A 21,994-nucleotide genomic window follows, 5' to 3' on the forward strand; every position below is an offset into this window, starting at 1 on the left:
TGGGCAACTTAGAAGACGAGCGAACCAAGAACTGTGTACTAAGATGGAGAGAATCTCGGATATCATCTGAGAAAAGAGGAGCTTGTTCTTCGGACAGATCCATAGAATGGATCAGAGGTGGGGGGAAGGGGGGGGGGGGGGTGGTAACACAGCGAATAATGCAGTGTCTGGTGAGCAAGAGAACCAAACAAAGTATGCTAGATCCAAGAGGTAAAAAGGTATGTGACAGAAATGTGAGTATATTAACCAGAGATATACAACAGGGTGATTTTTAAATTTAAAAAAATCAGTCTCCCACAGGTTTCAATGACAGAACTAGACCCAGAAGAAAATCATAGGGACAGGTGAGCGAAGAAGATAACGAAGTATGAGGATGAAAGAATATTGGACAAGGAGAAAGACCAGAAGAAGCGAAGATAACGCTAATTAACGTGGTCCTCAGGCGGCCCAAATGAAAAGAAGAAGATCGTAACAAAATATGCTCAAAATGATCAGCTTGTACATCGATACACTTTCGTGGTCCACTGACCATACTGTGACTCGCCTGACATAAAATGTTGTCGTTAATTGCATTGATTTCTCGTTGAATGTTCACCTTTAGTTATTGAGATATAAATATTATCCTTCATGCATCACCAAAGCAGAAAAAAAAAAAAAACGTAGGTGGGTAACTCTGTGGAATGTGGAGGCTACGATCTACTATTGATGACTCGTTCTTATGAAAGCTGCATGAACCCGATTCAGTAAAATGTTTGATGTGTGGCGCGTTGCTCCGTCTTCTTGGTCGAAGATGGATTATTTTTAGCCATCAGTTAATTAATGGTACATGCAGCGAATGGAGAAATCCACGCCAGTCACGGTGGCCGTGCGCTTCTGGCGCTGCAGTCCGGAACCGCGGGGCTGCTACTGTCGCAGATTCGAATCCTGCCTCGGGCATGGGTGTGTGTGATGTTCTTAGGTTAGTTAGGTTTAAGTAGTTCTAAATCTAGGGGACTTATGACCTAAGATGTTGAATCCCATAGTGCTCAGAGCCATTTGAACCATTTGGAGAAATCCACTATCTATGCAAAGAGGTTGTAGGCATATCTCAGTTGCAAGCAATTATTTCCCTATCAGCGTGTGCGCTGAAATGAAATTGTTCTCGATGTGGAGAACTAACCTACCGAAAATTTTCACAGATCATCGTGGCTATTGTAGGGCGCGGTCGATATCGTCAACAAACCAACTGCTCTTGCCACACAAAATTCGAATAGTGAAGTCAATAATAGAAACTCGCGCAGCTTAGCACCGCAAACCATAAGATTTGGGAAAGAGCAGTACAGACAAGAGGAAGGCAACAGCAGCAGCTGCGGCAGCCGTATCGCCTGGCGCCTATGTAGCGACTGACGCCGCGTGGCACGCCGCCGATCGATAGCGAGGTCGACTCGGCGCGACTTGGCGACGCTACGGGCGCGTGGCGATCCAAACGCCGGTGTCGCCGTGTTTCCAGTGAGGGACCACCCAGCGGGCGCGCGGCGCCGGCTGTGCAATCTACGTGGCAGATCAGCTGCAGCGGCTGTGTTAACGTGCTTGTTCACTTTCGTGCCTGATCAGGCCATCATGTCGGAATCTGCAGGGTGGGTGGGAAATCGCTTCCTAGTTTTAAATCTCCATAAAAATTTTCTTAACGGAGACACGACTGGCCATTAAAACTTGCTACACCAAGAAGAAATGCAGATGATAAACGGGTATCCATTAGAAAAATATATTATACTAGAACTGACATGCGATTACATTTTCACGCAATTTGGGTGCATAGAGCCTGAGAAATCAGTACCCAGAACAACCACCTCTGGCCGTAATAACGGCATTGATACTCTTGGGCATTGAGTCAAACAAAGCTTGGATGGCGTGTACAGGTACAGCTGCCCATGCAGCTTCAACACGATACCACAGTTCATCAAGAGTAGTGACTCGCGTATTGTGACGAGCCTGTTGCTCGGCCACCATTGACCAGACGTTTTCAATTGGTCAAAGATCTCGAGAATGTGCTGGCCAGGGCAGCAGTCGAACATATTCTATATCCAGAAAGGCCGGTACACGACCTGCAGCATGCGGTCCTGCATTATCCTGCTGAAATGGAGGGTTTCGCAGGGATCGAATGAGGAGTAGAGCCACGGGTCGTAACATATCTGAAACGTAACGTCCAATGTTCAAAGTACCGTCAATGCGAACAAGAGGTGACCGAGACGTGTAACCAATGGCACCCAATACCATCACGCCGGGTGATACGCCAGTACGGCGATGACGAACACATGCTTCCAATGTGCGTTCACTGCGATGTCACCAAACACGGATGCGACCATCATGATGCTGTAAACAGAACCTGGATTGATCAGAAAAATGGCGTTTTGCCATTCGTGTACGCAGGTTCGTCGTTCAGTACTCCATCGCAGGCGCTTCTGTCTGTGATGCAGCGTCAAGGGTAACCTTAGCCACGGTGTCAGAGCTGATAGTCCATACTGCTGCAAACGTCGTCGAACTGTTCGTGCAGATGGTGGTTGTCTTGCAAACGTCCCCAGGGATCGAGACGTGGCTGCACGATCCGTTAGATCCATGCGGATAAGATGCCTTGTCATCTCGACTGCTAGTGATACGAGGCCGTTGGGATCCGGCACGGCGATCCGTATTACCCTCCTGAATCCTCCGATTCCATATTCTGCTAACAGTCATTGGATCTCGACCAAAGCGAGCAGCAATGTCGCGATACGATAAACCGCAGTTGCGATAGGCTACAATCCGACCTTTATCAAAGTCGGAAACGTGATGGTACGCATTTCTACTTCTTACACGAGGCATCAGAACAACCAGGTAACGTCGGTCAATTGTGCATGAGAAATCGTTTGGAAACTTTCCTCACGTCAGCACGTTGTAGGTGTCGCCACCGGCGCCAACCTTGTGTGAATCCTCTGAAAAGCTAATCATTTGCATATCACAACATCTCCTTCCTGTCGGTTAAATTTTGCGTCTGTAGTACGTCATCTTCGTGGTGTAGCAATTTTAATGGTCAGAAGTGTAGCTGCAAACGGAGAAACTTGTAGTTGTTTTCAGGACCGTGAGAATACGTGTATCACACTTCAGTTCCACATATGCTCCTGCATTGTCGGCCAAATGGCGTAAACGTATAGATATGTCATTAGCTGATTTCTGCAGGAATATCACAGGTACATTTCCGATGAAAACAGTGATCCTACCCTGCAATACGTCCAGAGTGCGTGGGTTTGTTCGGTGCACGTCTTTTTTTGGCCCGATCCCACGAGAAAAAGTCACAAGCAGAGACATCGCGACTTCTCGGAGGCCATTCTGAGGGTACCGCCTTCCCAGCCAACGTCCTGGTAGGTGTTCGTCCAGCCAGTCACGAACGATGCAACCAAAATGAGGTGGTGCTCCGTCCGACTTAGAAGGGTATACGCAACATTCTCCCATTGTGATACCAGTGGCCACACACAGTCATTCAGCGTCTGGCGATACCAGTCGCTGTTCACGGTGTCTCGCAATATGAATTGACTAATGAGATGATCTGCGGTCATACCGCACCAGACCATCAATTTTGGGCAACTTTATGGTTTTCGATTGTCATTTTTGGATTTGTTTCTGCCCAGGAATGGCAGTTGTCTCGATTGACAAATCACCCCAACGTGAAACGCCGCCGCACCGCTCCAAATAATGTTCTTTAACAAATCCGGACTACGCGTAAAGATGTCCCTCACTGCCGCTACATTTTCTGGATATCGCGCCACGGATGGTGGTCGTACTCGCGGTTTATCCACATCTCACCCAATTTTAATTAGTTTGGTCTTTCGCGACGAGTTACTCCGATTCATGACTTTCAAAGTGAAGTTCTCAAAGGTGTTCAGTTAAGTTTTGGAAATAGCTGAAAATCGGATGGGGTTAAGTCGAGACTGTATGGAAGGTGATAGACGACAGTGAACGTAAGGCGTCGGAATGTTGCAGATGTCGCTCCGCCCGTGTGTGGCCTGGCGTTGTGGGGAAAGGGTGCTCCACGTGTGAACGAACGCTTCGCATTCAAAACTCGATTACTGCAAGCTGTTTCTCACGCACCGACGCAGTTACGTTCCACACGTCCGTGTTACGCGCTATTCGGACCCCTCTAGCGGCAGAGGGCTGTAAATATGTAGAATGTTGATAATGTTTGTCTTAGTTTGAAAGCCTTAAGAGTTTTTACATTACAAATTCGGAGGCATTACTTTTCAGCACGCCCTCGTAAATGCTCAGAGAGTGTCATTTGCTTGCTTCGAACGGCGAGTGGAAAGGAAAACGAATTCGTTCCATTGGTTTCAATCATCACTTACCATTACTCATTACTGATTACCGAATGTTAACGTAGAATATACATATAATATGCCGCTACCCAGTGGGAGCTTGCTTATTTATTGGAAATATGTTCCCAAACATAACTTTTTGAAAGAGAATTTGACTGTTGACATTCTTTTACACCGTTTGGGTTGCTTTACTTAAGCCCTGCTCTTGAAGTTCACAGAAAGTGTAAGTGCATTTGAAAAATCGATGTTTTTATTGTGGCTTTAAGTAATATATTAAATGTAACTTTTGTGCTACGTTAAGTCGCTGTCAATAAACATTATAAAGTATGTTCTGTTACTTCGCGCAAGTAAGATGATGGGCCTAAAAGATTTGACATACATTATGTGACAGTAAGAACTGTATTTTTGTGACAAAACGGCACGGTGGAAGCATGCAGTTAAATGTATTGAGTGGAACCAAGCACATTCCTCTACTTTCGTGGCGCTGGTTACGGCGTCTGTGTGCGCAACAGTTCAGAAACACACGTGATTGATGAGAAGGTTTCATGTCATCAGTGTTTAGCCGAGCCATTGCAATGGAGGCGTATACAAGGGAGTACATTAGCTGCACTTACATAGTTTAAAAACAGCAATTGAAAAAAAGGAAGGAAGTGTTTCTGGGAGTACCCGTTGTGCTTCCCCGACATAGTCTCACGACAACACTGACGGGGCTCAGAAACGGTTGTAAAACGTTTTATTTCTCCCGTATGAGCGATCAGTCATTAGATGGACTGGTTAACGGGAAAAATAACGAAATCAGAAAGAGAAACGCGCTAATAAGACTTGATATTCGGCCAGTAGAAATATTAGTTATTGCTACGAAGTTTGAGTATACTCTGAATAGTTTTCAGCAGATCAGCGCAGTACCTATCCTTCAATAGACTAGAACTCTTACGACAGTTACATTTATTAAGATTCAATATCTGGTGCAACGGATAAGGGGGTCAAAATTGATTTCATTTAATTTTCTTTGCTAAGCAAGTATTGATACTTTGTCACGAAACTCGTTTGTTGGTAAGCCGCGAAAGATGTGCCTGGAGGTAATTGCAGCAATTAAAGACATTGTATAAGTGTTAGATTTCCTGCATGAAGCTGCCTGTCAAATAGAGTGAGTACAGTAAAAACCGCCTCCGTAATTGGGGTAGCTCAAATGCGATAGTCGGGTTGCAATTTTGACGGCAAGAAAATATTATCATTAGTATTTGGTTGGCAAAGGGAAGAGAATCGGCAAAGTTGTCTGTGATCAAGAGATTTTTCGCCAGTGTCCTGAATTAAGTACCAAATCTCTCAGCAGAGCATCATGGAGAGTGGACGTGGCACACTGGTCCCGCGTATGAGAGTGCGTTAATCATTTAATTGTCCCTTTACGTCAATATGGAAAGATTAAACCAGCTATTCTTTGGTCATCACTCATTAATGACAGTGCGTTTCTTTCAGTACCGTAAACAGTGCGATTTATTCCTGAAAACTACTCGGAGAAAACGTCGACTACATGGGGTGAGACAGCTAAAACACACCACCCATCATATATACAGAGGGAGTAAATACAGCTAGGTGCAGTAATTTTTAGCGTTTATAGTTGCGAAGTATGACGCCAATTTTGTTTTTTGTTTTTTATGGAACTGTGCATTTTTCCTGTGGTATTGAAAATAGCATTCGCAGACGACATTAAACTTCTAATACAGTAGGACAAAAAGTTGTGAATCCTGAGGCAGTAAAGTCGTTTGCTGAGCTGTGATCTTGTTTCTGTTTCACCAAGCTCCACACATCGTTGAAGCCTTCCTCGATAACTCTTCCCTTCCGCAGAAAAGAATATTGTTCCATTAAAAAAATCGGTAACATCATTTGGCAGACGTAACGTTAAAATTAATTGTATTCGTCAGAAAATTCGCCGTATTATCTGTTACAACTTAGCGTAAACCGTATCTCCGTACATTTAGGTATTTTTGATATATTTGGGGTGGTCCGTCTCAGCTGTCTTTTTCCATCACATCCTCCCCCGCTGTGCGTGTCCATTTCCTCCTGCCCTCCCACCCACCCCCACCCTCCACTGTCCATCTCCGCATCTCCCACCGCTTTGATCTTGAGTCTTTTTTTTTATTATTATTGTAAACAGAAACCTGATTGGGAACTGATGTCGCTTAAAATCAGTGGGTAAATCGGTTGGGATCTTTGGCACATGGGATATGGATCAGTGAGGATAGTAACTTCAATTAATGTACTTCGCAGAGTTTTAATCTGTGAACAGGAAGGATTACATAGTTTCAAACGATTTAGATTCCGTTGTAGTATTTCAGTCATGAGCTGGTAAGCCTTAAAATACAATTTTCCTATTTTATCTCAAAACCAACTGGCAGGAAGAAAACAAAACTGCATTGTTGTGTATAGAATTTTTATGCAAATTATATATATGTGACTCAGCAGCTCCTACCTAAAGGTTTTATGCATCCCACAACGACTTCAGATACCACATGCAAGAAACTATTAGTCCTTAATGTACTTATTTATACTGGCATATGTTTTCGTTAAAGGCCCTAGATTTCGAAGTATTCAAGAAAGACATACAAAAGTGACTTTCAATCGCGTTTTTCTCGAATGTCTCTAAAACTGTGGCCTCCAGCGAAAACGTATTCCAGTACAGAATTTAACTACATTAAATTTCCTACAAAAATATTCTTTTCCTTTTTTTCTATAGGACTAAAAGTCGGTACTTAGCGAGCGACAGAATGTGAAAATCTCGATAGTTTTTGAAGGCATTGCGGATTGCGTAAAACTTAGTGCTAGGAGCAGCTGAGCCACCCTGTATAAGGAGAGAGAATATTCTGGTACAGCGTCGACATAAACCGTTGGAAAAGCTTTTTAGACTGTTGCAGCGTTGGTGTGTTGAGAAATAATCTTCAAGAAAAAATTTTTATAATTGTACTCTTTCCGAGTTAATTAGCATTGAAGTTAGACAATCAGGCCATTGTGTGGGAAAATTCAAGTGGCACGGCAGAGACGGTGTCGCCAAACGCGTTCTTCGTTTGGTTTCCTATACAAGAATTGGACATGTGTCGGTAGTAGGGATAGAACCCGAGCCAAAGGCTGAGCAGTTTCGTGCGCTATCATATGAGAAATTGCATCTGGCGGGCCGCATGAATTCGCGCACGTAACGGCCTGATTGGCCGACTTCAGTGCTAATTAACTCGGAAACGGTGCAACATCTTGAATTCTTTTTTAACAATTATTAGGACAACCTAACCTGCAACGCCCTTACAAGATTTTCAAACTGTTTCTGACAATGCTGTATATGGGAGAAACAATTTGCCTAATGGTTTAAATAAAATGTCGTGTCATCGCAGTTAAAAATTGACTGCGACAAAGAATACTAAGCCGTACATTTTCACAGCACAGCATTTTCTATCTCGCAATCGTTTTGAGGGAAACTCTGTACATTAATATTTAAAAATAATGTAACCCATGTCCATCTAAGAGATTCGACATTTCTTGAATGTAAAACACCTTTCAGTCCTTTAAATTTCCAATTTCGATCATATATTACGCCGTCTTCAGACCCCATGATCCACGTGTAGGAAGAATCTCACCTTCGATCCAGTCAAAACAAGGACCAGCTTTGACACAGCGATCCCTTCGATCATCATTTGCCGACTGTTACTGAAATGTTAAGCAAATATTGGAAAGTTTATCTAACAGTCAGCAAGTTATGATCGAAGGGGTTGCCGTGTCAGAATTCTACGGATACCACTCACAGAATGGTGTTCCCTGTTTTGGCCGCAACCGAGGTCAGGGGGCATGAAGATTGTGAAATATATCGCCGTAAATGGTTGCTCAATGAAATAACAATTGGAAATTTAGATGGTTGAAAAGTGTTTTGATTCGACATTCTGTACTGAACAGCCGAGGTCCCTCAACCGTCTGTATGAAGATGGACATACAGAGAATGAACATTTTTGTTTTACACAGTCACACTCAGTCTTTTATTCCTTGAGTGAATGAAATAAATAGAACAGCACATCTGACCCCGAGTCAGCCACTTCTTATGGCTTCTTCACGTTCCATTCGATTATGGAGTCTCGGAAAAACAGCTGCGAAATGCCTCTGGGTGTACTGTAACTAGGCTAATCTTGTCTTAAAGAGTCCCTATGGAAGCGGCAAGCAGTAGTATATCTCTTGAGTATTCACTTGAACTGATTCTTCCAACTTTGTACTAGGACTTGTGCGGTATAGTTTGCGAGGTATAGCCATAAAGTTTTAATCGTCAACAGGAAAAAAAATGTTTGTTTGTAGATACGTGTCCGCAGTTCTAGTACACTTTGAAATCTACGACCACAATACGTTGTCTCGCCGCTAGATGAGGCAAAACAGTAAGGTATAACCCATTGATGAAGTGGTTTATCGTGAGGTAATTAGTTTTCAGCGGCAAGAAAAAATAATTCAGCTGTACCTGGCTGACCCAGACTGCTAAAGAAGTACTCTGGATGGGCCCGAAACATTTTAGTTGCTGCTGAAAATTAATGACCACACGATACACCACTCACCAATACGCTATGCCATTTTCTTTTGCCTCAACTAGTGGTATGATACGGTACTGAGGCGCAAGAACTTCAGTGTGTTACACGTTTGCAGACATGCACCTGCAAACAAACAAAACATTAATTACCTTATTTTGTTTTTTCGAGGTGATGATTAAACATTCATGACTACACCTCGTACGTCAGCAAACCTGTGACCATACATACTGCCCTCCTGTGTTTATATTAAATATTCCCTGACAGTCTTATTTTGATACCGATGTCACAAGACTTTTGTTAGCAGTCCACTTTGTAGACTAGCTGTCTTTTTCCTGGTATTTCTTCAAGAAACCGATGCCTGCAAGGTGCCTTACCTGCTATTGAGGCTTCGTAATTATTCCATTTGATATCCACACGAATGTTGAACCTAGGTATCTGTAAGAATCAGTGATTCCGACAGCGACTCGTTGATATCTTAGTCATATGACATTACTTATATGCCTTCATTGAAGTGCACTGTTTTAAATTTCTGAACCTGGCAGTCTTTGCACAGGGTAAAGGTGGCACGTAGTGGCAGCAGGAGAGGATTGTGAAGAGCACGTGATTATATACCTCCCAACTCTTCCGGTTTAGGCAGGAGATTCTTGATTTTACACTTCTTGTCCTGTCTCCCGATTATTCCATTGTTTCTTCAGCATTCTTGCAGTTTAATGTCAAACCAAAGAAATTTGTTTCAGAAACCGGCTATTCCAGTTCCTTTTTTTCCCAGTGGTCTGAAAACCTTCGCTCATTTGTCGTTTTTAACAGATAACGTGTCGAAGTTTACAGAAATCAGGAATTCTCACGCGACCTGTATCTCGAGAGCTATGTTTCCTCTTTCCTGCGTGTTTTGTGGAATTCTATAATGGTACTGCTCAGTGTTGCACTCTGTTCGAACTGTGGTTAAGCTAAATCTCTTATTAGTCAGTATTCTTATAACTGGTACAAAGCTTTAGAATGGAAATTACTAGTATCATTTTGGTACATTAATCTTTTAAAAGATTTATTTTTGTGCTGTAGGTTATTTCACGTGTATGTTATTCGTCATACTTCGTTTTCTTGAAGCAATATTCGGACCAGTTTTCCGTGCACTACCGAACCTAGGGAAGATCCATTGATTCCATTCTGTTCTCCTTGCTGATGTGACGTTTGTATATCACATGGTGGAAAAAGGGATGTTTCAAAACACGTGGAAACAAAACAGCAGAGAGAAAATGTCAAAAGGTGAATAACCAAAATCCCAACGTAGTACCATTTACCTGGGCTACGCTACAGTTGTGGGGTATAGAATCTACACTGAAGAGCCAAAGAAACTGGTACTTCTGCCTAATATCGTGTGGGACCGCCACGAACGCGCAGAAGTGCAGCAACACGATGTGGCATGGACTCGACTAATGTCTGAAGTAACTGGTACCATGAATCCCGCAGGGCTATCAATAAATCCGTAAGAGTACGAGGGGCTGGAGATATCTTCTAAACAGCATGTTGCAAGACATCCCAGATAAGCTCAGTAATATTTATGTATGGGGAGTTTGGTGGCCAGCGGAAGTGTTTAAACCCAGAAGAGTGTTCCTCGAGCCACTCTGTAGGAATTCTGGAGTGTGAGGTGTCGCATTGTCGTGCTGGAATTGCCCAAGTCCGTCGTAATTGACAATAGACATGAATGGATGCAGTTGATCAGATCCGATGCTTACGTATGTGTCACCTGTCAGAGTCGTATCTAGACGTATCTGGGGTCCCATATCACTCCAACTGCGCACGCCCCACACCACTACAGAGCCTCCACCAGCTTGAACAGTCCCCTGCTGACATGCAGAGTCCATGGATTCACGAGGTTGTCTCCATACCCCGATACGTCCATCCGCTCGATACAATTTGAAACGAGACTCGTCCGACAAGGCAACATGTTTCCAGTCATCAACAGTCCAACGTCAGTGTTGACGGGCCGAGGAGAGGCGTAAATCTTTGTGTCGTGCAGTCATCAAGGGTACACGACTGGGCCTTCGGCTCCGAAAGTCCATGCCGATGATGTTTCGCTGAATTGCTTGCAAGCTGACACTTGTTGATGGGCCAGCACTGTAGTCTGCAGCAATTTGCGGAAGGGTTGCACTTCTGTCACGTTGAACGATTCTCTTCAGTCGTCGTTAATCCCATTCTTGCAGGATCTTCTTTAGGTCGTAACGGTGTCGGAGATTTGATATTTTACAAGATTTATGACTTTTACTTTATACCCGTGAAATGGTCGAACGGGAAACTACCCAGTTCATCGCTGCCTCCTAGATGCTGTGTCCCGTCGCCCGTGCGTCGATTATAATACCAAGTTCAAATTCACATAAATCCTGATAACCTGCCATTGTAGCAGCAGTAACCGATCTAACAGCAGCGCCACACACTTGTTGTCTTATAGAGGCTTTGGCTGGCGCAGTGCCTTATTCTGCCTATTTACATATCTTTGTATTTGAATATGCATGCCTACACCGGGTTCTTTGGTGCTTCAGTGTACGTTTCGGATGGTTCTGGAGTTTTCATTTTTCTTTCTCTCTCTCTCTCTCTCTCTCTCTCTCTCTCTCTCTCTCTCTCTCTCCTCTTTTTTCTCAGCCGCTGTCTAGCTTTCTGGCTTCATAAGGAAAGAGTCACGTGCGTTTTCTCGGGATTGCACTGAAAATTAGCCGCGATTTTTGATCGTTCATACCTCCTGATTTTTAAAACTGACTCTCTCATTTTTGTATCTTGTTTTTGAAGATTGGCAGGCGTAGATGATGAGTTACGTGTGTGTTTGGTGTTGCAGCGCACACGAAGCAGCAGCTGGAGGACTACATGGCGCACTACCCCAAGGTGCGCATCGTACGCGCCAAGAAGCGGGAGGGCCTGATCCGTGCGCGGCTGATGGGCGCGCGGGAAGCCACGGCGCCCGTCCTCACCTACCTCGACTCCCACTGCGAGTGCACCGAGGGTGAGCATGAGCATGCAGGCTGGCCGGCCTTCCCCTCACGTTCCCGTACTGGGCAGACAGCGGACCTGTGCGACGGGCTGTGCACCGCTGGCTGTTAAAACTGCTGTACCAGGAAGTGTGCGTGCGTGTGTGCGTGCGTGCGTGCGTGCGTGCGTGCGTGCGTGCGCGCGCGTGTACTTTAGTAGGAATCATTTTTAGGTGATTTGTGTATACACAAAGTGTGAAATTTAGTGGCAGATACGGGTATGTCGTTTCACGTTGCTTCAACTCTGTAGCCGAGTTCATCAATCGTGCTGGCTGGAGAGTGGTTGTGTGCTAGTCTCTACGGCAGCACTTGGCCAAATATTTTCACTGGGTGGGAATTCTGGAGAAATTTTTAGCCAGGGAAACATTCGATTATCATCTACGAGGGTCGTTCAATAAGTATTGTATTGTATGTTAACCGGGGACCTAGAAACGATGGAGAGGCTCCGTCCCCGTCGCAGTGGTCCACAACCCCACGACGACTACCGCAGTCCACTTCACCCCTCCGCCACACCACACCGAACCCAGGGTTATTGTGCGGTTCGGCCCCCGGTGGATCCCCCAGGGAACGTCTCACACCAGACGAGTGTAACCCCTGTGTTTGCGTGGTAGAGTAATTGTGGTCTACACGTACGTGGAGAACTTGTTTGCGCAGCAATCGCCGACATACTGTAACTGAGGCGGAATAAGGGGAACCAGCACGCATTCGCCGAGGCAGATGGAAAACCGCCTAAAAACCATCCACAGACTGGCCAGTTCACCGGACCTTGACACAAATCCGCCGGACGGATTCGTGCCGGGGACCAGGTGCTCCTTCCCGCCCGGAAAGCCGTGCGTTAGATTGCACGGCCAACTGGGCGGGCCTTGTTCAATAAGTAATGCCCCATATTTTTTTCTGAGAACGTATTATTGTTAAGAGTCAGAATTTGGTGACAATATACAATAACATGTCTTGGGCATTTACTGTTTTCCTACGTAGCCTCCATCACGTTCTATGGCCGCATGCCAACGTTGTAGAAGAGCATGTATTCCCTGCTGGTAAAAGCTCTTGTCCCATAGGCTTAGCCATACTTACATTGTATGACTGATACTCTCGTCATCTTCAAAGTGTGTTCCCCGTAGAGAATCTGTAAGCGGCCCAAAGATATGGAAGTCCGAGGGTGTTAGGTCTGGACTGCGGGGTGGATGAGGCAATGATGTCCAACCCAATTTGGCGATGTGTTCCCGGGTTCTCAAACTTGCGTGTGGGCATACATTATCGAGTTGGAGCAAAATTTCTGCTGGATTCTTGTACGGTCGAACACGTCGTAAATGGTTCTTAAGTTTATTCAGAGTCTTTATCTATGCCTCTGAATTGATGGTTGACCCTCTTGGCGTCACATCCACGAGAATGACGCAATCACAATCCCAGGAGACTGACACCCTGACTTTCCCAGCAGAGGGGGTTGTTTTGAATTTCTTCTTTTGTGGCCAATGAGGATGATGCCACACCTGGATTGCCTTTTTGTTTCTGGCGCAAAGTGTGCAGAAAGCTTTCGTCCGCCTTAATGACCCGTGACAGAAAGGCCATCGGTCGCAAAATGCTGCAACAATTCAAATGAAATTGCCTGTCTTTGAATCTTGTGGTCCGCTGTGAGCATTCGTGGAACCCATCGTGAGCACCACTTTGAATGCTCGAGAGTCTCGATCATTGCAGACGCACTTCCAATGCTGACTGACAACTGTAGAGCCAATTTCCGATTTGTGGTGCGACGATCGGCACGAATAATGGCATCCGCACTATTCAGCATGTCTGGAGCAGTGGCTGTGACAGGACGTTCCGAGCGTGGCTGATCGTGGAGCTCTGTTTCTGCATTTCCTGAAACTGTAACTTTCTTTACCCATCGCACAACTGTACTCGTATCAATTGCAGCATCGCCATACACCGCACACAGACGTTTATGGATGTTCACCACGGTTTCTTTTTCTGCTCACAAGAATTCAATAACAGCACGCTGCTTGTAACGTGAGTCGTATGTAGACGCCATTTTAACGCTGTAATACGGCTCTGCCATCCGCCAGAACGGTTCAAAAATTCACCCGCGCACAGGAAAAACATCAAATGTGAAAAACTAATCAAGTTGTATGTTTATGTATGTTAATGGCTTTTTTAAGAGACGTGGGGCATTACTTACTGAACGACATTCGTATATCGAGGTAGGTAAGGATTGCACAGACATCGTGCAGCATTCACTACACGACATTTAGGTTGTCTTTAGCACAAAAAAGGGCGCGTAATGCCGTGTTACTTCGTCGAAAGATAACGACATGGAGACCTTGGAATAGGGCTGAGCCATAGCCACAACACGTGAGAAATGTAACAGCTGCTGTCAGATGACTGTGTCATCCACCCATCACCATCCTCTACTGTCGGCACCACGCCAGGTGCTGAGCCCTTATCAGAATGAAACCTTTTGCTTCCAGACACCTTTTCAAGTCCCAAACATCTATCATGTATACATGCTGACTGAAGCATACACGCAGACTGAAGCAACATATGAAAATTTGTACTAAGGCTGGGATTCAAACCCAGTTCTCCTGATCACAAGGTAGATGAGCTAACTGCCATGTCGGTGACTTTGCACAACTGCATGGACTACCCTAGTATGCCTCCTTCCTCAATCCAAATTCCCATTCACGCATCAGCCCACTCAATATGCCTCATGCCAAGGTGGTGTAATGGTTACTGCTTCCGCCTAGTGAGGACACCTGGGTTGAAATTCCAGCCTCAGTACAGATTCTCATTTGTCGCTTCAGTCTGCATATATACATCACAGATGGTTCATGCTTGGAAAGGTCTCTGGAAGCATATAATTTCATTTGATTAAAAGCACTTATGCCTGCATTTCAAGCAGGATCCCCAGTTTGGTTCAATGCTCAGGTGTTGCCCCAGCACAGTTGGATAGCCTATGCACTGCTATTAGAGTTAAGGGCAAATACCGAGGGGACTGAGTTGTGAATGGGAATTGGGGTTGAGAGGGGAGGTGCACTAGGGTAGCCCGAGCACCTGTGCGAAGCCACTGTGACAGGGTGACATAGCAGTTAGTGCGTCTGCCTACTGAGCAGGAGGCCTGGGTTCAAATCCCAGCACTGGTACACATTTTCAATCATCACTTCAGTCTGCAGATATCAGAATGACTAATCTGCCAACATTCATTCTCCTTGAATCCTCCACACACAATACCTGTCATGATGTGGTTCGCAGAACTAGGATTTGTCTGAAAAGATGAGATTGTGCCACTCTTGTGGCAAGTGTTGTCATTTTTTCCACCACTGTTGGCATTCCTCCTCCTTCTGTTCCAACAATGGTCACCATACTGACAATATGTGGCATTTCAGATGTCATCACATTATCCTGTTATTACATTTATGTTGTAATTTCAATTACTGGCATGTTCCATGATCTTGGAGATTTGCTCCTCAATTTGGTCTACAGAACTAGATGTGTAAGTAAATAAATAAGTCTTCACCTAAAATTTCTGGGCTGATAGGCCATGGTCGATGTATAAAACTCTCCCCTGACATTTCATCTCCGACTGCAGCATTACCTCGGAAGGTGTCTCCTGCAGTCAGACACAAAATGTCAGGGAAGAGTTTTATACATAGACCTCGGCGTATCAGCCCAGAAGTTTTAAGTGAAGACAATACCGGGTGTGAAAGCCTAAATTAAATAAATAAGTCTTTGATGTGGCTGTATGACTCTGCGGAGCTGTGCAAACAATATGTTGGTCCTCTTGGGTGCTATTCACCAGGTGCCACTGAGATCCTGTATAGTGTTGAGTACCCCCCTCTGCCCCACCCCCTCCAGAGAATCTACTGATTCCATATTCACTTGCAGTTGAGAGATCTCAACCAGTGTGAGCAGCTATACTGACCAACAATAAGCCACAGTCTCAGTAAACTATGATTCTTCCTCTGCTCCATCCTACATGAACTAGATATCTCTCCTCCTTATGAGACTTGACACAAACTCCTCACATACAAATAACATTCAAATGAGATTTCTGAATGAGAAACCCTCTGCATGCTCTTTCTTAGATACAGTATGTTGATGGCATTATTCCTATGCATTTTGTGCAGCTGCCCTGAAATACTACGATGTTTGTTGCATGCTGCCTTTATGGTGTTGCAATTTTAATGTCCAGTTGTGTAGTTTAAGATTAGGTATTTCTAATGACATCGATTCCAAAATTAAATCATCCTGTAGTCGACGTGGCACCTTTAAAATAACCTTACTTGACAAAGACAGTGTTCAGTCAATGATGTAGTGGTGTATCCTGACAGGAAAACAAAACTGAAGAACGCATGTACCCAAAATGAGGTTTCTATGTTCATCTTTAGGATAGATAAGAGCTTTCTCAACCAAAACAATGGCATAAGACTTGGATTAGTTGCAAAGAGCTCACTGGGGATGCTGAAATACATAAAATAAATTGGTTAAACCATGTTGAAAGAATTTCGATGATAAGTATAGAAAATTACAAAGGCCAGTGAAACATAATAGAGGAAGACCACAGAAAAGATGGAGAGAGAAATTTTGGTTTGTTTATTTATGGAACAGCCTTAAAAAGACTAATAGTTGTAGCCAACAATGGAAACTCCAGGTAGGGATATCAAAATTGTAGGAAAAGATAGATTTATAACAACAAAAACAATCAGCTATTTACAAAATTATTTAATTGGATAGATAAAAAACCTACTAACCAAGTGACAATAGAGCACATACATAAAAGACAGTTGTAATTGGCAAGCTTTCAGAGCGGGTGGCACTCGCAATAAAGTTATTGTTGTTGAACTGGAGCTCTTTATTCTTCTGAATCACGTTAAGCAAGGGTCAGACAGCCATCAGTTTAACTTAACCCAACCGGGTTGAAGGAGAAGGAAGAGACGTAGAGGAAAAGGACTGGAAGGGTCTAGGAAAGATGGTAGATTTCGGCAAAGTCACCCAGAACCGCAGGTAAGGGGAGACTTACCATACGGTACGATGCTTTCTCAGACTATGCCTTATTGACAGGCAGTATAGCTGCTCAAACTGGTAGAGATCTCACAACTGCATGTGAATATGGAATCCGCAGGTTCTTACCATATGGTAAGTCGCCCCTGACCTGTGGTTCTGGGTGAATTTCCCGAAATCTACCCCTTTTTCTAGACCTCTCCAGTCCTCTTCCTTTACCTCTCTTCCTTCCCCTTCTGCCTGAAGGAGGAGTCACTGGCTCCTAAAGCTTGTCATTTACAACTGTCTTTTATGTGTGTGGGTGTTGTGCTGGAAAAAGTTAGATTGCTACTTACCGTAAAGATGATACACACACACACACACACACACACACACACACACACACACACACACACTCACACACACACCACACTCTCTCTCTCTCTCTCTCTCTCTCTCTCCTGATGAAGGCTGTGGCTGAAAGCTACACGTGAACATCTTTTAATCGTGCCTGAGTAGTAGTAGATCTTGATGCTGATGATGATCATCACAATGATCATAACTGTCTGTATGAGTTTCTCGAAGTCACAGTCTAAACATGATTTTCAAATAGAGGTAGACCCTCTAAATTTATTGCCTCCGATGAAAGTTACAGCTGTGTTTTATTTAGCAACCACAGAGTTGGGTGGCACAGCAACTGCTAAACTTGATCCATATTGAAAATAACAGTTTTCAAATCCCAATCCGGCTGTACACATTTAGGTTCTCTGTAGTACCTCTAAATGACTTCACGCAAATGACAACATGCATGTCACTGATTTCTTGTCAGCACTCCCTTGAGACTAAGCCAATTCTATACCCACCAAATTCTACATTATATTAGAGACATCCAAAACAACAATCACCTAGAATTGCAAGAGAATACTAACATCATTAGTAAAAGAATTAGACAAACAGGTCTGCATGTGACTCTACAAGGCATCAGAAACATTGAGGTAGCATCCCAATCCATGACTACTTGAGTTCCACCTGCAGCTCACAGAGATTGTTCCAAGCTGCATCCAAGATTTGCGCATCTGGCTTGATGGCATCATTCATGCGCTCTGTAGAACTGAAGTCCAATGAGCTGGAAGACCACACAAGCATCCTCGTGTGTAGGAACATTCATCAATAACAAAGTAGTTTCCTTGTTTCTGTCGCACACATCAGGGGTCGCATTTCATCCCATGTAGACAACCTCTGTGTGATAATACCTCCTCCACCTGCTTGAAAGGCATCCTGTTGACAAAAAGGAAACACAGTTTCCATTTGAGACTAGTGGGAGAAGGAATTGAACTGAGTTTGACCTTCTTGCCATCATCATGTTGGCATGCTAGAAAAACTACGGGAAACTGCAGTCAAGATGGCCAGTCAAGAATTTTAATCTCTTCCTCTTGTGCTTTTAACTATTGCACCAACTCCCTCCATAAAACCACTGTTAAGTTTGTTGCAGAGATTACATTGTTTTGCATTATATACAAAGATTACTTACCATTACTTTCATAAATAGAGCATGGGAAGAATTCTCGTACACCTAGCATCAGCTATTAATTAGTATGATTTTTATATCCATGATCCCTACAGCAGTGATCTGTAAAGATTTTAAAACATTTGCAGATTCAATTCTGAAACACCACTCTTGCAATTATGAGTGTGTTTTTTTATGAGACAAATAAGTCATTTTTTGTGTCCCAGCCTGGTGTAAGCCTTCGGGTTTATGACACTTCAGCAGCAAGGAGGTCAGTTTTGTTACTTGTTTTAGTAAACCACTTCTCATGTAGCCTTAAGAGTTCGTTCCATGTCATCCTATTGCAAAAATATCTGAGACTCTTAGGTGCCACAGCATTTGCACGTTGACTTGCTTCCAGTCATTCAGTGTTCCCAAATCATTCTAGGTGAATGCCAGACAAGTCTGTCTTCATCTTTATCTAACTGAGATAGTATTTTGTCCTTACCAAGAAAGATTATTATGTTTTTGTGACCTCCGTTTCCTTGCAATGAGAGCTAGCTGTCAATTTCTCGCACCAATCTTTAGAATTTACTGCACAGTACCACAATTTTAATGAGACAGATTTCACTGTCAGTATCATAGAATTTTCTCAGTACCTTAAAAAATTGCAAAAGCTAAACTCCATAGCCTACTGTCGTCACAGTACCAAAGACCAAAATCAGTTACTGTGCATTATTGAAATGGGTAATACACTACTGGCCATTAAAATTGCTACACCACGAAGATGATGTGCTATGGACGCGAAATTTAACCGACAGGAAGACGATGCTGTGATATTCAAATGATTAGCTCTTCAGAGCATTCACATAAGGTTGGTGCCAGTGGCGACACCTACAAAATGCTGACGTGAGGAAAGTTTCCAACCGATTTCTCATACACAAACAGCAGTTGACCGGCATTGCCTGGCGAAATGTTGTTGTGATGCCTCGTGTAAGGAGGAGAAATGCGTACCATCACATTTCTGACTTTGATAAAGGTCAGATTGTAGCCTGATCATGATTGTGGTTTATCGTATCACGACACTGCTGCTCGTGTTGGTCGAGATCCAATGACTGTTAGCAGAACATGGAATCGGTGGGTTCAGGAGGGTAATACGGATCGCCGTGCTGGATCCCAATGGTCTTGTATCACTAGCAGTCGAGATGACAGGCATCTTACCTGCATGGCTGTAATGGATCATGCAGCCATGTCTCGATCCCTGAATCAACAGAGGGGGGCATTTGCAAGACAGCAACCATCTGCACAAACAGTTCGACGACATTTGCAGCAGCATGGACTATCAGCTCGGATACTATGGCTGCGGTTACCATTGACACTGTATCACAGACAGGAGCGCCTGCGATGGTGTAATCAACGACGAACCTGGATACACGAATGGCAAAACGTCATTTTTTCGGATGAATCCAGGTTCTGTTTACATCATCATGATTGTTGCATCCGTGTTTGGTGACATCGCGGTTAACACACATTGGAAGCATGTATTCATCATCGCCATACTGGCATATCCCCTGGTGTGAAGGTATGGTGTGCCATTTATTACACATTTCGGTCACCTCTTGTTCGCATTGACGGCATTTAGAACAGTGGACATTACATTTCAGCAGGATAATGCATGACTGCATGTTGCATGGGCCTTTCTGGATACAGAACATGTTCGACTGCTGCACTGGCCAGCACATTCTCCAGATCTCTAATCAATTTAAAATGTCTGGTCAATGGTGGCCATGCTACTGGCTCATCACAATATGCTAGTCACTACTCTTGACGAACTGTGGTATTGTGTTGAAGTTGCATGGGCAGCTGTACCTTTCACATCACCCAAGCTCTGTTTGACTTAATGCCCAGGCATATCAAGGCTGTTATTACAGCCAGAGGTGGTTGTTTTGGGTACTGAGTTCTCAGGATCTATACACCCAAATTGCGTGAAAATGTAATCACATGTCAGTTCTAATATAATATTTTTGTCCAATGAATACCCTTTTATCATATGCTTTTCTTATTGGTGTAGCAATTTAATGGCCAGTAGTGTATTACTTTCCTAGACTGTAGTAATTTTTATATTATCAATGAGACAGAGCTATAACACAGATATTACTCATACATGAGTACACCTGGAGACTGTACAAGTCTGACATTACACTGAGAAGCAGGTGTTGAGTGATGATGAAAACTACCAAATGCTGTTTCATGTCCTTCAGTTATCAAATAAAAAATTAGAGGAGAACAAATTTGAAGCCATTGTGGATACAGTTCTCACTTAATCATAAACAAACCTTAGCACCACTACTAAGCAGCATCTGATTTTTTAACCCTTGTCTTCATTCTTCCCATAATTTCTGCTCTTCCATTCTATTTCACACTTTTCAATTAGTGTAAGCTAAATTTCTAAATAGTCTGGCGTTTCAGCTTTGTGCCATTCTCCATTTGTAAACATATCTCAATTCTTGCTTAATTCATTAACTACAAATTCCAATGTGTATTATAATTTCTAAACTTATGTTTTAAATAGAAATAAAATATCTATTATTTACCATTCTGTATGTGCATACTGAGTGTCATAAACTATTTACTATAATGCTGTTTTATAAGCTTGTGCAAAACTTTAGATGCTGTTAGTTTGAAAGTGAATAGTGCGATGGCTTCAATAGCTTCAAAACTTGCCTCAAAAAAATTACAAAATGCCCCTCCCGTTTTCTTGTTGAGTCACTGTTTAACAAAAGGTCACAAACAAAATGTGACACAATCCCACTCTGTATGTACAAACTGCATCAACAGTGCACATGTTTATCAGAAATACAAAAGTGGTAATTACGATATAATTGAACAGATAACTACTGACCAAGGAGCGACAGGAGGACACACTCGTAAAAGAAGGTTATACTTCAGGAAGCTTTTGGAGTCAATTGCACCTTCTTCTGGCAGAAGGGTTGAAGGGGAAAGAAGAGGGTCAAAGGAAAAGGACTGGAGAGGTTTAGGAAAAGTGGTAGCTTTTGGAAAAGTCACCGAGAGCTGCAATTTAGGGGAGACTTTCCAGATGGGATGAGAAGGAAAGAGTGATTGTTGGGGACTGCACTGTATGAGATGAATAGTAATTATGCTACACTAAAATATACCAGAGACATGTGTAATTTTCACAATGTACATTTTTATTTGTTTCCAGGCTGGTTGGAGCCTCTTTTGGATCGTATAGCTCGAGATCCAACTACAGTGGTCTGCCCTGTCATTGATGTCATTGATGACACAACATTGGAATACCACTGGAGGGATTCAGGTGGTGTTAATGTTGGAGGTTTTGACTGGAACCTCCAGGCAAGTGGCTTCAAAATTACTGTTATATTTGTGTATTTAATGCAGGGCAGTAAATATGCAAATCTTGTTTAACATGTGCAAATACCCCTATCAGGGTCGCTGCCGGATCATTTTGTGTAAATAGCATAATATTTCATTGACACAACTGCTTGACATCTTCAGGTGGTGACAGTTGCTGCTACCACTGCTGCAAGGCACAAGAATCTGCACCTTGCAGCAGTGACAGCAGCAACTGTCACCACCTGAAGATGTCAAGCAGTTGCATTGATGAAATAT

General features: G+C 43.6%; 1 protein-coding gene across 7 annotated transcripts in view; it reads left to right on the top strand.

Annotated features, from left to right (window-relative positions):
* Positions 1-21,994, top strand: part of LOC126354517 (putative polypeptide N-acetylgalactosaminyltransferase 9) — a 1,011,821-nt gene that overhangs the window by 960,181 nt on the left and 29,646 nt on the right. For all 7 annotated transcript variants that reach the window (XM_050004230.1, XM_050004237.1, XM_050004234.1 and 4 more), the window contains 2 exons: positions 11,700-11,864; positions 21,570-21,718. In XM_050004230.1, the coding sequence (XP_049860187.1) occupies positions 11,700-11,864; positions 21,570-21,718 (314 nt within the window). The remainder of the gene's footprint in view (positions 1-11,699; positions 11,865-21,569; positions 21,719-21,994) is intronic.

Source organism: Schistocerca gregaria, chromosome 3 (genome assembly GCF_023897955.1).
Source record: "Schistocerca gregaria isolate iqSchGreg1 chromosome 3, iqSchGreg1.2, whole genome shotgun sequence".
Classification (NCBI taxonomy): Eukaryota; Metazoa; Arthropoda; class Insecta; order Orthoptera; family Acrididae; genus Schistocerca; species Schistocerca gregaria.